This window comes from Uloborus diversus, chromosome 8 (genome assembly GCF_026930045.1).
Source record: "Uloborus diversus isolate 005 chromosome 8, Udiv.v.3.1, whole genome shotgun sequence".
Classification (NCBI taxonomy): Eukaryota; Metazoa; Arthropoda; class Arachnida; order Araneae; family Uloboridae; genus Uloborus; species Uloborus diversus.
In genome coordinates, this window is record NC_072738.1 from 16939791 (window position 1) to 16964512 (window position 24722).

General features: G+C 35.9%; 1 protein-coding gene across 4 annotated transcripts in view; it reads left to right on the top strand.

Annotated features, from left to right (window-relative positions):
• LOC129227541 (tenascin-like) overlaps positions 1-24722 on the top strand; it is a 129012-nt gene that overhangs the window by 25282 nt on the left and 79008 nt on the right. Inside the window, exons 14-16 of one of the 4 annotated variants that reach the window (XM_054862119.1) lie at positions 1817-1930; positions 4198-4315; positions 7279-7414. The exons of 1 other annotated variant lie outside the window; for it this stretch is intronic. In XM_054862119.1, the coding sequence (XP_054718094.1) occupies positions 1817-1930; positions 4198-4315; positions 7279-7312 (266 nt within the window). In that variant the 3' untranslated portion in view covers positions 7313-7414. Of the gene's footprint in view, positions 1-1816; positions 1945-4197; positions 4316-7278; positions 7415-24722 lie in introns of those variants that run through there. 2 more of the 4 variants (XM_054862121.1, XM_054862122.1) reach the window with 2 other exon arrangements.

Here is a 24722-nt window from a genome sequence, read left to right on the forward strand (position 1 = left end):
TGTGTTTTGCATGTGTTATTTTTAATTATTATCGCATCATATACAAAAATTATTTGTCGAAAAACATTCGGTCTAGATTTCTTTAGTAACATTTCTTTACTCAAAAATGTTTTTGAAAAAATTAAAAAAAAAAGAAAATGATAGTTATTTTAAGAACAACCCCAGTGATGTAATATTTGTTATTATTGTGAAGAAAAAAAAGAATCTTACGTAAGATGGGGGGGGGGAGTCTTACATACCCTTACATAGGGGGAAGGGAAGGTCAAAAATTGCCAAAATTGTCCTTACGTAATTAATGAATGGCCTCGAAAAAACAAAATTGAATTCAAACGTATCTTGTCACAATTTATGAGTGACTTTTTAAATTAATTTGAACTGATGTAACTTTTAAAACATTATTGATGTTAAAAGGCACGGAGAATATCAATATAGAGTTTCAAAATTTTAAATCTATTTATTTGGAACAGTGTGGGTTTTTCAGTTTTATTTCAATCTTTAGATTCGGAAATGTACGTAATATTGTACGTGGGTGATTTGTAACGATATACGAGTAGTTCAAGAAATATTACCAGTTAAAATTTTAATAAAAAAGAAAATTCTTCGTACTTACCATACAGTTCTTGTGCATCCTCTTCGGAAACACTAAAAACATTTTTTTTTTTTTTTTCATTTTTTAAATTGAAAAACTAATTTTTTTTCAAATGAAATAAGTTTTAAAAACAGTTTTAAATTCAAATACACAGCATAAGCACATGAAAACACGTTTAAAAAACAATTTCACCAAAGGAGAGTGAAATGATTTTACCTATTTTATTCTAAAAAAAGAGTGAAATAGCGGCTTTCCAAAACGGAAAGCAACCACTCATTTAGGATATTAATTTAGTCTTAAAAAGAGTGAAAAACACTTATCAAAAGGGAGTGAAATTAGCTTATCCAAAAGGAGTGAAAATAACCGCTCCGCAAAAGGAATGAAATTCACTCCTATAAGGAAAGTGCGTTTTCGACACTGGAAAGGAGTGAAAATTTACTCAGTCTGAGTTAAAATCGCTGGAATTTTTTAAGAGAGTATTTTTTTTAAAAAGTCTGTTATTTTAAAGTTTTTCGATTTCAAACGGAATTTTATTTCAGAATTTAATTTTTTAGCGTTAAGTTGCACCTTAAGATTAAACAAATTATTTAGTGAAACTTCGAAGTCTCTCAGTAGTCTAGTTGCTGATAGATAAGCAAAAGAATGATTCGCAATAAACAAGTTACTTGTGATCAAGATTGTATAATGTCTCTTTACTTATCCCCGTTATCGATTATTGGCATAGATGAGGGAAAAAACCCTAAGAAAGCAACGGCAGTGAAGAAGTTTCATTCTTATTCCAGAGAAGCCTTGAGCCAAATTTTCGTAATGATCACTATTTACATTACTGTTGCAAAGCAACAAAATTTGTAACAATTGATCTTATATGTAAACATTTAAGAGGGAAATTGCATGAAAAATTTGCTATCCGAAATATTTCTTTTTTTTTCTTTTTAGAATTTTAATTTTTCAGCGTTAAGTTGTACCTTAAGATTAAGCACATCATTTAGCGAAACCCCGAAGCGTCGAAGTGACCTAGTTGCTGAGATATAAGCAAAGGCACTCAGATTTTTCCATGACAATCAGGCCAAGTGTAATAAAAGTGCTTAAAAAGTGAGGTTATGAATGAAATTGCATCCGAGAAAAACATCGAGGCAGAAAAACTTCACACGGGTCAGCTAGCGATTGCGGTATTTTACGTTTAAGAAGTATTTTATCGGTTGTTCTTTACCCTCGATGTTTCCACAGACGCTTGCCAAGGGCGAGACTGTAGCAGAAATGGAGTCTGTATGTGGCATTCTGCTCAAAAGGTTCATCGGTGTCTGTGCGAAAATGGTTGGACTGGAAAGGACTGTGAATTACGTAAGTGAATTTACGTAAGTGTTTTCCGTAATTGGGCTCATGAAAATAGTACACCAAACACTGATGATATTAGATTCTGTATCATCTATATACTAGGCGTCTTCGATAACCAGCTGCTTTTCCTTTATATACTTTCTACCTTTTACGTCCTTTTTTTCGCCAAGAAACTACTCCTTGCCCTCGGCAGTTGTTTAAATGAACTGAACGAAGGTACAGAATTGGTTTTAATCTCTACCTATGGTATCTATATATGTATCTATTTGCATCTATTAAGTTATCTACTTCTATCTCTATAACAATGAATATTTGTACATTTATCTACTTACTCATCTGTACATCTCCATATTTATTAATCTATATTTATCTATATTGATATTTAGAAAAGAAAGACCATTACAAAATTAATTGACAAAATCCCCCTCCCCCCCCCCAAAAAAAAAAAAAAATTAACGCAATTTTTAACCTATCGTGCTTTTCAAAATCACCCTGTAATTGTCAATCCATAGCGATTTATGGATCTAATCCTCAAAAAATAGAAAAGTATACATTTTTTTAAGTTATGGAGATTGGTATTATAGCGATTAGCAACTACGCCTTCATTGTCGAACCAAATCGCCTCACGTCACTGCAAAAGTTCTTACGTCATGACGTCCTGCTGGCAGTGACGTCACCGTGATGAAAGGAGGTGGTATATTTAATTAGAATAGCTTTTTATCTAAACAATAGAATAGAAATACGCAAGAGATGTCGATTGTTGATGACAATTGCAGACCTAAACACACAAGCACTTACAGAAACGCTTTTAAACTTTTTTTTTTGAACTTTTATTGAAAAACAATCTGCTTGCAAAAGAAAACGCGTTATGTTGCGTTAAGTTAGGCTCAATGCAGAAACAAATAAATGCAGTATTTATTCGTGAAAAATTTTTGGTAAGTGGAAAAGTCTTCAGCTATATACCAATTATCAATGGTAAAAACAAAAATATTGAAGCACAAAATCTAAAATTAATGAATGCCCGTGTTTCGGGCTAAAAGAAGTTCATTTCTCATTACAAAATACGAGTACGCAAGTTTATGAATGGAAGAACATCCGATAAAAATCTGAAGCTATTAATGTGAATTTTTTGTGGTCCATTTAACTATTTTTTATGAATACACTTTCAATAAAAATATTTTTTTTTTCGAATAAATGTATTCAATAAATGAGCATACTCAAGCTGGTGACTGGTTTTAAAACGTTCAATTTTAAACCTATTTCGTTCTGATGACGATTGTTTATACGTATTCAAAAAAAGTGAAATACATTATAAATTTTTCACCCGTTTATGTAACCAATTGTAATGAATATTAAGCCAGGGTGGCAACACAACCTGGAAAACCTAGAAATTGGAGAACTCTCGGGAAAAAATGTAAATTTATAGAAAACATTAGGGAATCAGCAAGGGATTTTGAAAATTTCTCCTAATATCAGGGATAATTATCGTTTGCAGTTTCCAAATCGGCTAATATGTTTTCTTTGCTGGAATTTCCTCTCATAGAGCAAAATAAAAGAAATGACGTGTTTTCGAAACTTAACACGTTAAAAGAAAAAGAAAATTGGGAAAAATAGCATTGCTTTTTGTATAGTCTGCTTTGTTCAGGAAGTAGTAGTTTGTATTAGAAACCAATAACAAATGATCAAAGATGACCACTCAATTGCAGGAAGAAAAATTATTTAAGTACAGTACAAAACTTGAAAGAAAAAAAATGCTAAAACGTGTTTCATTCAGTAAATTACCGCCCATTAGCCAGGGCTAAAGAAGAAAATTTGTTTGGCCCTCCTGGTTTCCTTAAGAGGTTTTCCATTTCCAGCTAAGTCACTTCCCTATGCCGGGCTGATGAGTGCTAATAAGCACGAAAGTGCAGTTCTCGGCTGGAAATGACTGAGCTGGCGGTGTATTTCACGTGTTTCATTGTTACGAAGATTTACCCCTTTTATGTGTAAAGAAAGGACTTCATGAGTAGAAGGCATCGGACCAATCAAACATTGCTAATTACCCTCAGTTAAATGTGTTTTATACATTACTTCTTCTTTTTGCGTTGGTAAAAAGATTGCTTGTAATCCAGAAATATCTGTAATTATTTTTACAAATATTGTGCTACTTTAATGTTGTTGTCCTTTACACCTGTGTGGAAGTCACGATAATAAAATCAGGAAAGTTTTGGTTTAATTATACATTTGTTAATTAGTAAGGTATTACTGACATAAGCTTTCTTTTTGTTCTTAAGGAATGACGGATGAAAAACTGTCTCCTAGATTGTGGATGGTTGTGGTGTTGACGGCGATGTGCACTTGCGCATTTATGCTCTGTATTTGGCTGTTGACCTCAATGCGACGCAACAGAAAGTAAGAATTTATGCGTAATTACTCAAAATACACCACCAGCTCAATTATTCCATCCGAGGACTGCATTTTCTTGCTTTTTGGTTTTCATCAGCCCGGAATAGGAATCACATGAGCTGCAGGCGAAAAACTTCTTAAAGGAGCCAAGGGAGCCAAACAAACTGGTAGCTAATGCAGAATTAGCAAACCAGATGAGTGACCGCAGCAATGGTGCGGTTCAACTCAAAGATTGATGGGAAAGCATGGTATTTTGTAGTAAGTTACCGCCCTAAGCCAGGGCTAAGGGCAGAAGTATTTAAAATACACCACCAGCTCAGTTATTCCATCCGAGGACTGCTTATGAGTAATTGCTTCACATTAACTAAAAATATTGTTTTATTTTATAGCTTTCTGTCTTCTTATGACCTTAAACCGTGGTCAACCATCTTTTAAAAATGTTGTGGTATTGACAGTTAGTTGATAGAAGGCAATTTATTTGAGCAGTAAGAGTCAGGTAGTAAGCCCTATGTCCAGAATTACATGCAATATACCGACATACCAGTTATGGCGTCCAGAAACTGCAGTTTTGTTCTTGGGGCATTCCAAGGTATTTTTGACATTTATGAAGAGTACTGTTTGATTAGCATATTATTTTATTTTGATCTTTTCCTAAAAACACACCAGCTCAAATTAAAATAATTTGCAAATCAAACGGTAATTTAAAAAGTTATGGCAAATAAAGGTCACGTTACGGACTCTACATAATGTCCAAAATACCTTGGAGTGCCCCTCTTCTTATAGACTCATCACATCAGTCTGGACAGACAATTACCAAGCCGGAGGCATATGTCACCTCATTGAAACTGAGAGTGTCAACAAACTGGTAGCTAAAATTAATTTAGCGCAATGTATTTGCTTCTGAGTTGTCTTTCAAATTTACTTAGTTTTGCTATTTTCAGAAACGTGTATGTTTCATTAAAAAGATGCCGAAACGCCAAGGGTTTCTTAGTACATATGTCTGTGAAGAAACTTTTTTCGATGTGGAGAGTGTCCTGAAATAGACTGACTGTTTAAAAAAAATTGCAGAAAATTCATGTGGTGGACAGTAAGTCCCCCTACAATTTTAGTTTGAAAATTGTCCAATAGATGGCGCTGCAGATAGCAAGCCCGTAAATCAAAGAAAATAGAAAAGTACAACATAATTTTTCGAAAAATATTTTTAATGAACAAAATTACAAAACAATATTTTCAAATTGTCTACCTTTAGCTGTAATGACATGTCGCAATCGGAGGAAAAATCTGTGAATTTCAATTCTTCTTTTTTTGACTTTTTGTCTTACTATCTGCAGCGCCATCTATTAAAAAAAAATTTTGAACGAAATTTGGAAATCTGGTCGAAAATTTTACAACACACCACATGAATTTTCTGCAAGAATTTGTTCTTAATCATTAACCGTGATTGTCATGATTGGATAGACTTTTCTTTGTGTCGTGAAACTTTTTTGAGATTTTTTTAAGAGCTCATGCTTTTTTTATTGTTTATATATATATATATATATATATATATATATATATATATATATATATATATATATATATATATATATATATATATATATATATATATATATATATATTCAATTGTTCACATGTGCCCCTACAGGACTTATGTGAACAAGCTCGAAACACGAATGAACAAGATATTAAAAAAAAAAAAAAAAAACAGGACTGTCATCATTTTTTAAAGAATATGTCAATAATAGGTAACAGATTATGTACATACCAATCACATTGATGAGTATGTAATCTATACTGTGTCATAGTGTATCAATAAGAAAATATTTTTTCTCAATTTTATAACAATAGTTTGCTGTGTAAAGATTACGTAAGCTTCAAACTGAGCATGATAATGTAATTAAAGTAATTTTAATTGAAGTTTTTGATCAAATTAAAATATTTTGCTCCTTTTTCACCTATAGCTGTTCTGTAACAATTCTTGACCAACTACGTATTTAGTAGCAATAAATAAATAAATAATAATAAATTCATGAAATGAGTACAAAAAAAAAAAAAAAAAACAATTATCAATGTTTACACATATATCTAAAACTTAATTATTACTATATATAACTATTGTTCATATTATGAAGAGATTATAGGAACTGTTCACGGGTGTCCCAGGTGTTACCACCCCACAAGTGCCCCACCACATAAACCAAGGAAAAATTTCAGAAGTAAAGTATTTTCAATTCAATAAAAAAAATAACATTGTCAAAAGTTTACCTTAATGTTTACAATAGTTCAGCCTAGCTTATTAGTCAGTTTAAAATATATTTTTGCGAGAAGAACGTAGTAACTAAATTACGTGCAGCAGCTGCCAAATGAAAGAAATATTCACCACAGAAACATAATGGGAATCGCCCATTTCTACTGCCATCACTGGAGAATTTTTTAAGAATTTTTCTCCAAGTTATTTATAGTTGTTGTTGTTGTAGATACTTATGCCACTTAGGAACCCGAGCCCGAGTAGCAATGCTATTCGGTTTTAAGGCAGAGAGGTGTGGCTTCCGTTTAATCGAGTGCCTATCTCTGGGTGGAAGTCCGATTTGGGGCAGACAACACGATAGATGGCAGCACCATCTATGGACAGTTCGATAATTAAGAACCAGACCAGAAGCCGCATAACTACGGCCTAGCACCCCCAGAGGTATCGTTTCACTTGGAAAGTGCTTTGTGACCACGAGCATATTTGACGTCCCCCAGTCACCCTTAATGAAGTCGGTGGATCTACGACCGGTTAGGATCGAACCAGGGACCCTCCGGTCACAAGTCCGATGCCTTACCGATCAGGCCACCACGGCCCACTTATTATAGTAAAAAGTACAATGTTCACATGTGCTCTTTCCCCTACTACCTGTAAAAAGCTTCCTTTGTGCCTGAATGATCAAATAAAATGAAAACTGGTGAACTGTATTTTATTATTTCAGGTTAGAAAGTGCATTGTTTTCGTTCAAGCATTGAACGATAGAATCACAGAGGGGAAATATTCCACTTTGAGCGCTCTGTCAACAGCATTTAAAGACTTTGTACTGCAAGATTACGCATTTGTATTTTATTGTCAGAATAAAGAGAAACTTTTAAAAAAGAGGGATGGATTTACTAATTTTTTTATTTTGATTTGAAATCATTTGCTTGTTAAAAAAAAGCAACATACATAGTTATTTCAGAGATTTCTTGCTATTATGTAAAGTTTTTCATCTCGTGGTTTTATGCAGAGGAAGGACAAAGCATGGTTTGGTTTGCTATAACAGTATAACCCATAGAGCATTAATTAAAATGGAGGAAGCAAGTCCAATCATTTGCTTAGCAAAAGCTGACGCAAAGACACCAAGTCACGTGACTCAACAACGACGAATGGTTGGCAAGTTTTACGTGAAACAAGCGAAAAAAACTCGATTTCGTCCAATGCTTTGCTTTAAAATCAATCACGTGACTTGGGGTCTTGGTTTCATGAATGAAAGTATTCTTTCACTCCATTTTATCTCTTCTCAAAGGTATAACCCCGATTTAACGATTGTCAAAGGATTGGGAAAAAATATTGTTAGATCAAGGATATCGTAAATCGAGAAGCATATACATTCAATGCAGGTAAATCCTACTAGTGAAATATATCATTTGATTGAGGAAATCGTTAAATCAAGGTTATACTGTATTTGTTTTTCTGCAACATTACAGCAAAGGGCTGGGAGTCTCTGATACATCTGTAACATTACAGCAAAGAACCGGGAGTCTGTTACATCTGTAACATTACAGCAAAGAACCGGAAGTCTGTTACATCTGTAACATTACAGCAAAGAACCGGGAATCTGTAACATTACAGCAAAGAACCGGGAGTCTGTTACGTCTGTAACATTACAGGCAAAGAACCGGGAGTCTGTTACATCTGTAACATTACAGCAAAGAACCGGGAGTCTGTTACATCTGTAACATTACAGCAGAGAACCGGGAGTCTGTTACATCTGTAACATTACAGGCAAAGAATCGGGAGTTGTTACATCTGTAACATTACAGCAAGGAACCGGGAAACTGTTCATTAAACCGTCAAGTGCGGGAAAATCGGACACTGTAATTTCACCAACATTTTGTCATTAGATCTCCGTTTCGGTGGTGGTGTTGTTAATGGACTGTATTTTGGTTCCAATGATGACTCATTTGTATTTTGAAAAATCCTTTATACACTATTCACAAAACATATTTATTTATTTAAACCCCACCAATCACCAGAGGTACCAACCCTGGTGAGGGTTCAACCGAATGTGGTTGTTGAGGGGAACAGAATAGGTAACGAGCGACCAAGCTCTCGCTTGAACAATTTTGATACATACTAATACATACTAAATACATAAACACATACAAAAACTAAAAACATTTAAAAACACAGTAATCAAGTTAAATAGAAGTTCGAAAAATCTGATTGGCTGGAAATACAATATACAGTGTGTATCAGTACAGCGTTTACAGACTTTCAGGGCAGATAGAGTACACCTAGACGATGGGAAATCACATAGCAATGCATGGTCGGAAACGCTTTCCTCACTCGATAGTGACGAGACAAAACACAAGGAAGACAAGACACGAATAAGAGGAGAAAACATTTTTATTATTTTTAATACAGCAAAAATGTTGATAACTTTTTGTCTGGTGTAAACGATAGATGTCGTTTCTTAAACCGAAGCATCTGATGACGGTGCATGCGCATACGCGATTTTTGTTGCCGGGATCACTTTAACGTTCGATCTTCAATGCGCCGGAGATGTGAGGCATGCATCAAGATCCGTGTTTGATGACGATCGTTGGCTCCTTCATGTTCTTTTTTCTTAGTTTTTTGCTGTATTAAAAATTATAAACATGTTTCCTCCTCTTATTCGTGTTCTGTCTTTCTTGTGCTCGTTGTCGTCACTATGAGGAAAGCGTTCCCGACCATGCATTGCTATGTGATTTCTCATCGTCTAGGTGTACTCTATCTGCCCTGAAAGTCTGTAAACTCTGTACTGATACACCCTACAAACTGCAATAAAAAGTTCTCTGAAAGTTTTCAGACCGGAAATTTGAAGTCATCTGCTTGTGAAATTAGTAGGGACATTATTTTGTAGAAATTCTTGCGTGAAACTGGATGAGATAGAATATGTGCAATATTTTTGGAAAAAGAAAGGTTGGAATTGTAGTGCAACGGGAAGAGCTGGTTAGAGGGCAGTTGAACATGTACTGTTCAGGAGTTCCAGGTTGACTGCATACTCACAATGGTGAGTTAATTATCTTGAATCGGTGTAGATAGTAAGAAAATGGTACATGTGCACTGAGAAATTTCGATTATTAGTTCAAAATTTAGGAACCAATACCCTATATTCTACGAAGATAGCCATGTTCCATTTCGGTAGCTCTGAAAAAAAGCTAACCATTTTCCAAGCAAATCGGCGAAGAGGGAACTATTTTTTTATTTACTTATTTAGAAGCTAAACGGCTTTATATACATAGAGGACGGCGTATCAAGCGCGTTGCCTCCGGACATACCCAGGAAAGATTTACGACACAAGAGAAGGAACTAACACCCAATGCACCGGCGGGAATCCAACCCACGACCTCCGGCTTAGAAGACGAAGCTTCTACTACAGAGCCACGGAGGCCCCAAGAAGGAACTAAAACTAAAGAACGCTGGGTTCTTATTCTGATTAAAGTTGATTTGGGAATTTTGCAGACGATTTCTACAGTCAAGACTTCACTGTATACGCGTCTTATCAGGCCAGTCATTACTCAAAAGATCAAAGGCGCCGACTTGCCCGTAAGAGAGCGCTGTAGTGTAACCGGAAAATCATTTGTTTATATTAGTTAACGTATGATTTCTGCTGTAAAATCTGATGCTTTTTCAATCTTTAAAGTAAGTTCTATTGATATGGGTAACTGCTGTGTAGCACAGGGTGAATTAATACCGGAACGACGTACCAGGTCTGTTTTTCAGGGAAAACAATTCCCTTTTCAGGTAAAAATGGTCCCAATTTAGAATTCATCTATTTCTTATTGGCGTTCATTTTTAGCAAACTGCATCCCTGAAGCACGTTGTCTTACTGAATGAAAGTGAATAAATACTATTTGCATTTTTGAGGATTACGCAGGACCTGATTACAACACAGACCTGGGCTTGGGGCCTCATCTTCCTCAGAGGCCTCAATTTTTTTTACAAAAATGATGCATAACATTGAAAAATCATGTATTTTTGTGAAAATACTTCAAATTCTTCTTTTAAATAAACGTTAAACATTATTTTGCTTTGACTTAAAGTTATAGAATAAAGAGGGGGACTCCAATGCATTGTGGGTCTTGGGCCTAACTTTTAGTACGTCTAAACTTTGTGATACATTTACTGTGAGTTAATATCGAGAAAGGTTTAAACATTATTCTTCATCTAAATTAAAAAAAAAGGTAATGTCTAAGATGGAAACCTTGCTGTTATTAAATTATAGTATAGTATTTTACTGCATATTTAAAGGAGGTATTTAATGGCGCAATCGTCAAGATTTCGACAATAATCGTTTTATTCTCACAATATCGGTAGGAAGCAATGCATATTTTCTCTTTGGATATAATTTCGTTATAGGTTCGTCGCTTGGCTTGGTGAGTTTTCTGTCTACCTTGGAGAGAACTGAAAAATTTCACTTACATTATCGTCGGTTAATCGTCGTTGTGTTTGTTTCTTTCACTAATTTTATAAGATTTACACACTTTCAATTTTTATTTATGACTCGATTAATTTATTTAGCTAATTATCTCACATAATGATGGGGAACTGAAATTGATTTAGCGAAATATTTTAACGAGATTTCTCATATTATTTAAGTTGCTCGTTTTTTATTTGGCGAATTATTTTACTTTGTTTCAATTTAAAATCCACGAAAAAGACAAAATAACATAGTCATGAGATATACCGCCAGCTCAGTCATTTCCAGCCGAGGACTGCAGTTTCGTGTTTATATTGTTTCAACAAATAAATAAATTAGGCGATCGAAAAGCATTTTAAGTTATTAGCTTTATTATCTATATATTTATTAAAAGTTAATACAATCATAGCTTCTTTCTATCTTTTTTTTTTTCTTTAAGAAAAAAACTCTGATAGCATTGCGACATTCGCACTACTTATCTGTCAAAAATTATCTAAAAGATAAAAATTTCTCATTTAATAGTTTAAACCAAAATCAGTGAGTTATTTTATTATTATTTACTCTCCACTTTCTTTCGTTCTGCATTCAAAGTATTAATTAGAAAAGCATTTTACTAAAACAGTACAAACTTAACATGTGGATTACTGTTCCACTGATACAATTTAATATTTAAAGCATTTTAGGCATAAAAACATGAGAGTTATTGGAATACAGTTAATATTACTATAATATTAAACTAATAACATCCAATCCCCATAAATAAAGCATATTTAGTTTTGCCACTGGATTGTGATTTATGTAAGATTCGAATTAAAGAATTATTCAGATCAAAGAAACTGATTGAAATGAGATTGAATCAAGATTTGCGCATACCTGAATTTATTCCCGTTTGAGACATTCTGTACCGGCCTGGAAAGGAAGTATTTGGCACATAGAATGGACTTCGAGAATGATTACACGAATTTAGTTTCTTTCGAGTTAATAGAGATTTAAGGCTACATGATTCGATTTATATCAAGACCGAGCGGTCTCAGCGTGCTTACACAGACATCAGAAAACACATGACTAAAAGTTTATACTCTCTCTTACTCGCTAGTTGACTTCAGCGCCCTCTATCAATGTTTTGTCCGAAACATCTTCCTGGGGGGCACAGTCACTAATCGGCAGCAGTCGTATACGTCCTATAGCTCTGGTGACCTCTCCTGTGGCGGTTTGGATCCTGACCACTCGGGTGATGTCATCCTTCTCTGGAAATATTTTTGCGATTCGACCTAGGGTGAATCCTTGGGGTGAAGCTTTGTCTTCTACCAAGACCATTTGTCCCAGTTGCAGTTAACGCCCTGCTCTGGTCCACCGGGTTCTGGGTTGAAGCGACTGCAGATAATCCTTGGACCACATTCTCCAGAATTGCTCTTTTAGCTGTAATAACAACCTCCATCTGGAATAAAAACTAAGATGATTATTAGCGGAGTCAGATTCTGAAATTTCCAATAGAGGTGACCCGATCAAAAAATGACCAGGGGTAAGCGCTTGGAAATCGTTAAAGTTGGTAGATAGAGGCGTCAGTGGGCGTGAATTTAGACATGCCTCTATCTGGCAGAGGAGAGTACTTAGCTCCTCGAAATTTAGAAGCGCTCCTTGAGTGATTTTTACCAGATGACGCTTTGCTAACTTGATGGAAGACTCCCATAGTCCCCCAAAGTTAGGCGCATACGGTGGGATGAAGTGCCACGTCACGTTTCTCGAAGCACAATAGTCTTGCACAATTGGGTCTTTGACCATTCTTACCAGTTCTTTCAGGTACGACGCCGCACCTACGAAGTTCTTCCCGTTGCCCGAGTGCATATGAGTTGGTAGACTCCGACGTGCCACAAACCTTCGAAAAGCTGCTAAAAATGCCTGAGCAGACAAGATGGAGACTAACTCTAAATGAACGGCTTTGGTGCTGAAGCATACAAAAAGGCATATATAGGATTTGAATTCGCTCGCCTTGCAAATATGCTGACATTTTGTTAAAATTGGCCCAGCGAAGTCAACTCCAGTGTTTTCGAACGCCCTTGAAGGTGTAATTCTAGATGCTGGTAAATCGCCCATTAGTTGAGTGGGCGGTCTAGCAGAATCCTGGAAACATCTTATACACATACGAAGGAATTTTTTAACTGTTGATCTTCCATCTATTATCCAGAATTGTTGACGAATTAAGGATAAATCCATTTCAGTTCCTCCATGCAAACTGACTTCATGAAAGTGCTCAACAACTAATTTTGTGAAGTGATGTTGCTTTAGAAGAATAATAGGGTACTTATGGTCATACGGCAGAGTTGGATGCTTTGACAGGCGACCACCAACTCGAATAAGCCCCTCGGCGTCTAAGAAGACATTTAATCTCAAAAGTCGACTTGAAGTGGGAATAGCCCGGTTTTTTCTCAGGCAGTTAATCTCCGTGTTGAAAGTCTCCTGTTGAATTTGTAGAAGAATGCACTTCAAAGACCGATCTAGCTTCGGAACCGTCAATGTCCCTGAAAGTCTTTCCTTGTGCTTCAGATTGTAGAAATAACGTAAAATCCACCCAATAACCCTACTTGTTTTCTTATAAGAAGAATATTCTTTAAGAAGGCTCTGCTCTTCAGATGCGGTAGTTGCTAGGAAAAGATCCTCTTCAATATGTGAATCGTTCCAAACAACATCTGGAATTGTAGACGGACTTGCCCAATCTGAAGCATCTTGGAGCCAGGTTGGTTCCGTAAGCCAAGTCTTATGATCTTTCAATTGGTTAGGAAAGAGTCCCCTGCTAGCACAGTCGGCTGGGTTCTCCCCATGGAGCTAAGATGGCGCGGCGGCGAAGATCAAATGAATCCGGGTTGCCTTTTCCTGCCATGCCTCGCTCTTTCTCATCGGCACAGGCAAATCGGGTGCTCAATGCTTTTCTACGAGAATTTGTCAAACTTTCCTAGCTTGTATCTTTTCTAAATTTATTTTAATTTTCCAACTGATGGGAAAAATCATTTTACCATAATATCCAAATGGCCGCATTTAAAAATGGCCAACATTGGAGGCTATTTAATTATTAAAATTGAGTATTTTCACAGAGCATACTTATTTGATTTGAGAGCTCCCGATCAATGATTTTCTGACTTTTTACAAGTTTTTTTTTTACTTTTTAAATCTTTCAACAACAATTCATATAGTACTATGTATATAGCTTACTTTATAGCTAAAATAAAAAATGTGTCAGCATCAAAATTATTATTTTACTAAATTTCATTGAAATTTTTATGTGTGGGGGTGTATGAAAATTATGATCAGTATAACATTGTTCCTTTTAAATAAAAGAATCTTGTGAATATAGGCCCGTCAATTAGGGGGGGGGGCAACTTTTCGAATATTACAGAATTCAATGTAAGAGGGGGGTTTGCTGTTTTTTGGCAAAATTTGCGTTTTGCAAAATTTGCCCAAGCGCCAGAAAACTTTGAAATGACCGGCCTGCGTGGATATAAAATTTTAAAAAATGTTTCAATACATACATTTTTTTTTCTGTTTTGCAATAAAAAAACGTACTAAAAATTTTTTTATTCATAAATAAATACATTTCATGAAATAATTACCAATCAAATATATTTATACATTTGGACAATGGACTATAATATGTACATACATCAATAGTGAATGATAAAAACTATACTGGTCAAAAGCATAACAAAAATTTAAAGATTAAATTAGGTTTGTTAAGCTAATTTTTCAGCAATTATCACCTGCAGAGAGCCTTTAATCTTTTAAGTCTATTATTCAAAATTACATTCATGATTTGATGGCAAAAACATTCAGAATGTAGATTTCTGCATTAATAATGCATGAAAACTACTTGATACAAAGAAATTTTTTTGGGTACTTTTCAAGAATTAACTCCACATTGTTGCTAAAGTGCATTTAGGACAAAATTTTCAATAGAATTTGCTATTAAAGGTTCAAAAAACGTTATAGCTATGATCTGACTTTAACACCGGAAAGCTTCAGATAATGCTAATTGCTGTAAAATATTTCAATTTAATGATCACACATAAAATTGTCTGATATCAAATTTTCAGTTGAATTAATCAGAATTGTTCAGTCAGAAGTCAGAATTGTTCAGATAAATAATAACTTATCTGCAGATAAGCTCCTAAAAATATGACACTTAAATTAAAAAAAATATATCAAAGTTATTAATTGATGCAGAAAAAACCCATCATATTAAATTAAATAACAGTTTATCTTGAATTCCGCACTTGCATCAAACAATATAAACAACCAACCAGCAAAATATGAACAAAATATCAAATATGACATCATGCACAAAGGTATTTTAAACAAAGGCACACATGCACATCAATAATCACACTTAAAATTTTACAATAAAAAACTTCTAATAGCACAATCTTCTTATAAAAAGTCTACAATATTTCCAAGTTAAGGTCAACTGACATAGAACTCCAAGGTTTTGATATTATTATATGTAGTTAACACAGTGTTCATCATGAAACAAAAAGTCACCTAATATGGTACTTCTGCAAACAATATAAAATTCAAGATAGTTCTACATGCTTGGGGGAAAATTTCCACTAGAACAAATGAGTTGTCACTTTAGATTTCTGATAGCACTATATGAATAAATATGAAATAAGAAGACTACACAGAGCCAGAATAGTTCATTCAAAGTTGAGCTATTGTATGCAGTAAAAAACAATGCTCTTCATAAAATTAGAATACATCTAGCACAGCACTTGGAGATAACACTAATTTCTCCAAAATGTCCTTTAAACAGGAAATGAGATGTAATTTTGGGTTACCGAGAAGCCCCAGAAGAAAATCACACTTGAATGAGTCAATATTAGACTTCTGATAGCACTACTTGATGCAAAAAGTCCACTGAATTTCATATGAGAAGACAACTGAGTCAGAATAGTTCTCTCCATAGTAGAGGTATCATAAAACGCAGTAAAAAACATGGTTCATAAAATGGAAAGTCATCCAGCATGGCACTTGAATAACTAACCTGTGAAACGAAGGTTTATCCTTTGATCCAGCAACATCCGATCTTTTGTGACAACCTACAACGCAGCAAATTGCCATATTAAATGATGAATTAATTTAATTTTCCAGAAGATATGCGAAAGAGCTCGTATCAAACAGTCAGCAGAAGCGCTTGTCAGCTTGTCACATCGGCCTCATAAGCACAAACAAGCCTCTGTAGGGTTGCCGGTTGGCAGGTCCTCCCGCCGTACGATGCCATCTCCCCTCGATACTAGCTCCATGGGTTCTCCCGGGAAGGAATGAAATTCCAGGACTTAACATTTGACATGGATAAAATCTTTGTAACTCGATGACGAACAAATTCTTTCCGCTTGAGGGTGGATTGGCTATCGAACTTAAAGTGATGGTTGAGTCACACCATAAAAAGGTTTTCTCATTAGTGAGTGACAGTGTTTTTTGAATAGTGTTTACCAGTTCTGCGAGCAATAATGCTCCACATAACTCCAGACGGGGTAAAGTCAATGTCTGAACTGGTGCAACTCGAGTTTTTGCTGCAACGAAAGATACGCGCACAGTCTCAGAAATAGCACGGATGTAAACCACTGCTGCATAAGCCTTTGTAGTAGCATCTGAGAAACTATGTAGCTCAATTGCTGTGGCTTTAGCGCATTGCAAATACCTAGGTGCATAGATATCTGCAAGACGAAACTTTGAGACTGAAAGGTTTGCCATTCATCGAGCAGATAATGAGGTAAAGAATCATCCCAACCTATTTTAGTTCTCCAAATCTCCTGCAACATTATTTTCAGTTTAATGGTGGCAGGTGCGATAAGACTAAGTGGATCGTATGTTTTAGCAATAACGGAGAGTAATTGACGCTTAGAATTTACATGTTCTGTAAGGACTGCCCAAACCCGAAGACTGTCTTTAGTTCCATTCCATTCAAGACCCAAGACTTTCTGATTTACGTCATTTGGAAAGGAATGGGTATCGGTAGAAGCTCTCATGTGATCAGGAAGATTCTCTATTACCTCCGGGTAATTGCATGACCATTTGCGCAGAGGGAAACCACCACTTTCCATGAATTTTATCATTTCGGGTATTATGGATCTTGCTTCTCCAACAGATGCAATAAGTCGTCGACATAAAAATGAGTACGCGATAATTTTGACGCAATTGGAAAATTTTCCTTTTCGTCGTCACATAGTTGATGGAGGGTACGTAGAGCTAAGAATGGCGCTGCTGACGTACCGTATGTCACTGTGTTAAGACGAAATATTTTTAGAGGTTCATCTTGATTATTCCTCCACACTATTCTTTGATAATCTTGATCTTGCTCAACAATACGAATCTGACGATACATTTTGGCGATGTCAGCCACAAAAGCAACGGGACAGGAACGAAATGTTATCAAATTGCAAAATATGTGATTCTGAAGTTTAGGTCCAGTAAGAAGAATGTCATTTAGAGAATTTTGATTAGACGTTCTAGCTAAGGCATCGAACACTACGCGTAATTTCGTGGTGGTGCTATTTTCATTGACCACACCATGATGAGGCAAATAATAGTGTGGGACCTTATGGACATCTTCAGATTTTACGACACTCATATGATTAAGTTTATCATACTCCTTCATGAATGTGACATATTGTTCCTTCAACGCGGGATTTCTATCGAGTTTCTTTTCTAGGAGATGAAACCTTTGATGCGCTTGGGTTTTGCTTTCTCCCAGATTCGAATTTACTTTTATTGGGAGCTTTACAATATATCTTCCATTTTCCTTTTAACGAATCTTTTAAACAATGTTTCCGCGAGTTCATCATCTTCAGTTTGAATTTCTTGGATGGGCACAGACTCCACGGTCCAGAACTTTTGTAAAGTCTGATTTAATGACACAGTAAGGTGAGACACAGATTTCCGATCACTGTGGCAATGTCCGACTTTGCCTGCCAGCACATATCCTATTTCTGTTGGCAAGGCATCTGGCGTTCCGTGCTGGCCTCGAAGAGAAGGGCCAATGATAAGACGTGTGGCTAGCTCAGCCCCTAGCAAAACGTCAATCTCTGATGTTTCATAGAATGTGGGATCAGCCAACTGAATCCCTCCAGGTGAGGCAAAGAATGTTTTCTCAAACGGAAATTCGGAAGAGGTGAGGTTATTTGATTTACTACGAAAACATTAATTTTCAGAAATTTTTTAGAAAAGTGTGCGGAGAATTCAAAGGTAGTCGAATGAAGAGAAGTTTCAGCCACAAGGCCATTAATCCCTATCAACTGATGAGATGTGTTCTGAAAATTTAATTGTAAGCGTTCCGCACATTTTCGAGTGATTAACGAATTTTGCGATGCATTATCAATCAATAATTTACACTGAATTACCTCTCCCGAACTATCCTTCACATTAACTAATGCTGTTGACAAAAGTACACACATTGTGTTTTGCCCCGCTTTACTAGACACTGCTGATACCAAAAGGACAGGCTCTGGAGCCACAGTATACCTATGCAACAACGTATGATGGCGCAAAGCGCAACATTTACATGTGTATGAAAGTTTGCACTCCAATTGACTGTGATTAGCCCTCAAACAATTTTCGCACAACTTGTCAGTTTGCACGACACCCCGTCTATCATCAAGGGGCATATTATATAGGGGCCCGATTATCCATGGGTTTACGGTTTGAAATGCTACTATCAGTTCGACTTTCCCTTTTGTTTTCCAGACTACGCGCTTCCTTTTCCATAAACGACTTAAAACTCTCTAGACTTGGTATACTGTGATTATCTAAAGTCAATTCCCATCTTTGTCTAACCAACTCATCCAGTTTGGAAAGCATGAATCAAATTATCATTAAGTCCTTAGAGCGTTAGACTCCAAACCTAATGTTTTTAGAATTCTGACTGCTTCATTGCATCTATCTAACAACTCCAGTAAACCTTTCGAATTATCAACCTTTGTTATTTTAGACGAAAACAAGTTATTTATTTGAGCTAAGGCTAAAATGCGTTTGTTTTCAAATCTCTGACATAAAATATCCCAACAGTTTTTTAAGTTCTCTCCTTGGAGGGAAAAGCCACGAATTAATTTGGCTGCATTTCCACGAGCAGCTGTCTGGAGATATTGTAATTTTTCTAAGTCTGTTAACTGACTGTTGTCAAGAATAGCCCATTTAAATATTTCTCTAAAACTAATCCAATCCTCTCTATCTCCATAAAAATTCATCAAAGTCATTTCCGGGAGTTTAAGAGTTTTTGCTTCCTGATCATATCTTACCTTCTGATCAGAGGATCCCGATTTCTGTGATACAAAGATTTCGATTTTAGCTAATGCTTCAAGCACTTTACGTTTGAATGTATTTATCATAAAACTCCTCATTATCTTCAATTAAAAGGAATGCTGATTCCAAACCCCCTGCTAAATTATCCAATTTTGTTTTTATGCACGTTAGAAATGCAATGTTTTCATTTGCCGAAATTAAAGTTCCGACTTTATCACAGTATCTAATACATTCTTTCGAAAGAAATGTGAATCTAGACACCACTTCACTCTGATTTTGCTTCTTTGATTTCGGCATATTAATGTTAAGAATCTTCTTACTATTGCAATATCTAACTTTTCAACACCAAATGAAAGAAAAAAAAATATTCCGCAAGGAAAAAGAATTTTAAGTTTCGCCACTCACTACTCATGCATGAAAAACACATAAACAACGCAAAGAATCCTAGCCAGACTATGAAACATAACACATGGCGCCAGGGGCAATAAGAGGGAAAACCAGATAAATCCGCTACGCACAACGAAATCAAAACGAAATGAATTAGATTTTCGCAATTTTTTTGATTTATTTCTACTTTTTAATTAGCTTAATTACCATCGAAAGCTCTCCGGACTGCGACGGACCACAATTTTGGATTATGATTTATGTAAGATTCGTATTAAAGAATTATTCAGATCAAAGAAACTGATTGAAATGAGATTGAATCAAGATTTGCGCTTACCTGAATTTATTCCCGTTTGAGACATTCTGTACCGGCCTGGAAAGGAAGTATTTGGCACATAGAATGGACTTCGAGAATGATTACACGAATTTAGTTTCTTTCGAGTTTAATAGAGATTTAAGGCTACATGATTCGATTTATATCAAGACCGAGCGGTCTCAGCGTGCTTACACAGACATCAGAAAACACATGACTAAAAGTTTATAGTCTCTCTTACTCGCTAGTTGACTTCAGCGCCCTCTATCAATGTTTTGTCCAAAACAGCCACTTTGGCGAATATGGGCAAAAATATTTTTGCCAGAACAATTTTTACCCTTTTTTTTTTCCAACTTTGGCAAAAATGTGCCGAACCTAATTTAAAAAAAAAAAAAAAAAACCTGTCTCAATTTTCGTTATTAAAAGAATTAGACTTATAAAAATGTTTGCTACGTTATTTTGCAACATGTTGTACTGGAGATTTGAAATAATTGCTTTTGTTACTAAATGCAAAATTATGCAGTTATAAATAAAAATAATTAATAATAATATTGATAGCTAAAATGATACATTTACACTCTGTTTATGTTATTCTTTTTCCTTAATTAACAGAATTCAATTCAACTTTCTTTGTAATTCTGTTTTTGCCATTTTTTAAACTGTTACTTTATATTTTCCTATAAATTCTGATAAATAATTTGTCCGGCGATTAAAATTTTTCCCAGGGTCCAGCTCCTAAGATATTACAATTTTTATCGTTGTCGTGCGTTTTTTGTTAGTCTCTCTTTCTCTGAACATTTTCAAGGGTGTACAATTCAAGTCCTAATTTCAAAAGGCTGTAATTGAAAAACTACCGTATGGAAAGAAAGCCATACGTCCCTAATTATTATTTTTTTTAGTAAGAATGACAATGGTTATAAAATAAGCCGATACATGGCGCAGTCATAGTTCAGATTGCTGTTGCTGATTACTACAAGAGGACATGGTGACCACAATCATACAATCAGCTGATCTGTTGTGGAACAAGCTGTTTAGCGTTTCTGGTTAACAGTCTGGAGTGGAGCAAATCAGAGGGAACAACTAATGCCATAAACATCCGCTAGGTGCATGTCTAATTAGACTCCTCTTTTTCTCTTGTTACTATCAGTATATTACCATTTCGCTGTACGCTAATAAATTACTAGCACACCCTTGGAAACTTGTGTATCTTTCTTGTGAACAACTTCCTAAGCGAAGCAAGTTCTTCTCTTTCATTTTAATTAAAGCACTAAAACTGCGCCATCTATCTGTAAATTGTTAAACTATTTTTAGCGTCCCTTCCAATTCCCCTGGTTTTGCGGGCCTCAGACTAGTGGCGCGGTATCAATGAAAAATCGTCAATATTCAAAATTGAAACATTTGATGGTATCGATACAAGGACCTAGAAACATCTATTTTTGGAAACATTGATGTTCTGAAACATTGACCTTTTCAATGTACCGGGTCATCCAAAAGTCAGGACCAACTTCATAAATTAATAATTCTTTTGAAATTTATGAATGATAATGTCCGTGATATTATCATTTATAAATTTCAATTACCTTGATAATAAATTTTGAGAATATTTATCATTAAAATGAATAAACTTAATCAAAATTTTTTGAAACGATTAATTATTAATTAGCACATTGAAAAAATAAAAATAAAAAATAATTAATTAATTAAAGAGCAAAGCAAGAAATACTTATACATTTTTGAGGTCGTATGAAAGTTTATTCTTTTCCTTCAAACGATCCTTTACAGTTGTAACACAATCTACAGTATATAATAAATGAAAATAGTACCCCGCACAGCACGTTCGTCCATAAAACGACTATTTCTGGTCGAAACTCATCTGAAACTCATCTACATCTAAAGGTGATATCTATTCTCCGACTAATAAACGTTATTTCTAGACGTTCTATTAAATCGTCTATAATTGGACATCTATTAGTTATCCTTTACAGACGTAAATTATATCATCCACAAGGGTCGTCTACTAAACGTCGAATAGAAGTGCCCAGTAGAATCAACACAAACAATGATGGGTGAGACGGATTGCGGTGGTGCTAATTGCTGCAAAAAATGAATTAAAAATTGTTCATTAGTTCATAGAACAACGGTTAAAGGACTAGAACACTTCGTTAAAAAAATTAATGAAAATGATTTATTTATAAATTAATTGACATGTTTGGTAACACTTGTTGTTACGGTACTAGTGTTGAAGCACGTGCTTCAACGTACGCTGAGCAGCACTGCTTTTTACTTCTGATATTTTAGCGTCTGTTTTACTGCGGCTTGATTTCGGTAAGCCTATTCATCTTGTTGATTTCTTTTTCAAAATGATATGTGAAAATAAGACTGTTGGATAAAAAGATAAACTTGCACACAGGAAAAATTGAAAATAAGGTTTTAAGTTTAATAGTGTAATTGCACGCTTATATAGCGAACATAAACAAATATAACGACATAGTGAGATTCATTTGATTCGGACGTCGGACTTCGAGATGAAAGGACGGATGTCTCATCATTAGTTTTCTCATCGATCCACGAGCTGACTCTTGCTAGAGCCCTGGCGGAAGCGATTAGAAGTCCGGAACCTGACATGGAGCGGAACAAGAATCTGCGGTTAAACTTTGATCCTAAACCCAAGCGGAAAGCATCGGCGGAAGGGAATCACCTATTTAGCAGTATCTTCAAGCATTACACATTTAACTACAGCCAAGTCTCGAAGGAAATTTCGGCGCTGAAGGATTTCGAAGCTGTTAGAGCCATTCGTTTTACTATGACCAGGATCATGGGTGACATGCATACCAGCAGCAAAGGACAGTCTCTCGAAAGCCGAGAGGTTCACCAGATATTCTATGATGCATACCGGGAAGCGGTCAATAAGGAGCTGGAGATTCTCTACGATAATTACAATCGCGCCTACGATGAGGATGATGTATTTCAAAAGGAAAGGAATGAAGTCCGGATGGAGCTAGCAAAACTCAAGACGCCTCGGCCCCCCAAAGAGGACAAGGAGACCCAGGTGGAAATTACCTACGCAGCGATTGCCGGAGCACCCGCCAAGGCCAGACACAAGCCAAGAGCCCCCCTGATCACACTTGACAAAGTACCAAATCCTAGTACAGCTATTAAAGAGCTAACTAAGACGACGGAAGCAGATCTCCAAGCCACCATAAAAGGGACGGAAATCCGCATCCAACCAGCCAACAAGGAGGACTTCGACAAAGTTAAGGAATTTTCCGACTCCAAACACATAGAATATTAGACACGCCACCCTGCGGAAGAAGTCCCCCTGAAGAAGGTTATCCGAGGTTTGCCTGCAGACTACCCCGTAACCGAACTGAAGGAAAAACTCGAAGGACAAGGATTAGAAATCGAGAAAATCATCCAGTTCACTAGAAAAGACAAGACTCTGTTGCCTATCTTCCTGGTCATCGCCCCCCCCCCCCGAAAGATGCCAACAAGTCGCTAACCCAGACACGAACCTTCGGCCACTTCCGGATCCCGTTCGAGTAGCTGAAAAAGAGGGAGGCGGACATCACCCAATGTTACAACTGCCAGGGATGGTCACATTCAGCCCACAATAGGGAAGTTTTCGATTTTTCAATTTTATTTTTATATGATAGAGTAACATGTATGAACATCATAGGTGAAAAAAATTTTGCGATACGATAAGTAGTTTTTTTTAATTAATTTTTAAAGTTCAAGCGCTTGTGACGTCAAATGGCATAGGAAGTGACGTCATGCACTTTTCCGATAGGGGAGAAGTCGAAGGTCACGCATTCGACTTCGAAGACGAAACGTAAAAAACTTATCTCCTCGCATTTTTGGAACATTAAACCTCTCATCCTCTCGGAAATATTCGAATATCATCATTGATGTTACATGAGGAAGATTATTTAGATTGTGCTTTAACGAATCCGGTCTCCATAGTGTGTTCAAAAGGATTATTGAATTTCTAAAAAATAAAAATATCAGCGCGCTCAAAATGTCCTTAGCGAAAACAAGGGATCTTCGGCGGAAGGCTGCCCATTCGCGTCCTGTGACGTAGGCTCGTGACGTTTCAGAAGAGCGCACTTTTGAGCGTGGATTTTTAAAAATTCATTAAAAATCAACCATGGTGTTTTAAAATTCGGCGATGGTGAATTTTTTAGTTTTGAGGGTCAATGAACAATATCCAATAGCAAAAATATGAACATTTAATAGGTTGCAACTTCCCTATTGCAAGAAGTCCCCAGTGTGCCGGTTCTGTGCAGAAGCCCACGACTCCCGCGGTTGCGGTCAAAAAGACAAGAAAACCTGCGTTAACTGCCGAGGCGAGCACTCCGCGTCGGAATGGACATGCCCCCGCTGACCGGCCCCCGGACCAGGCAAGGAACCGTCAACAGACGACGGCAGTTCGAAGCCCTGGCCTGGCTCTTTTGGCTTTCCCTCCCTTCTCTCCCTGCCCCCCCTTTCCATTAATGCATGTTTATTATCCTTGAGTTTTTGTGCAATTTAGCAAATAAAGGAAAAATATATTTTTTCCACTTTTGATAAAAATAATAAATTTGAAAAAGTTGTTCATTTCATAAAATAAGTACCTTTTTGCACGTGACAAAGGTCTTGTAGATATAGAAACGCTTCTAGGTGATTAACTGAAAATGTATTTTTAAATTACCAATTTGTATTAGTTAAAATTTGAAGATAGTTTGAATGTTAAAAAGAA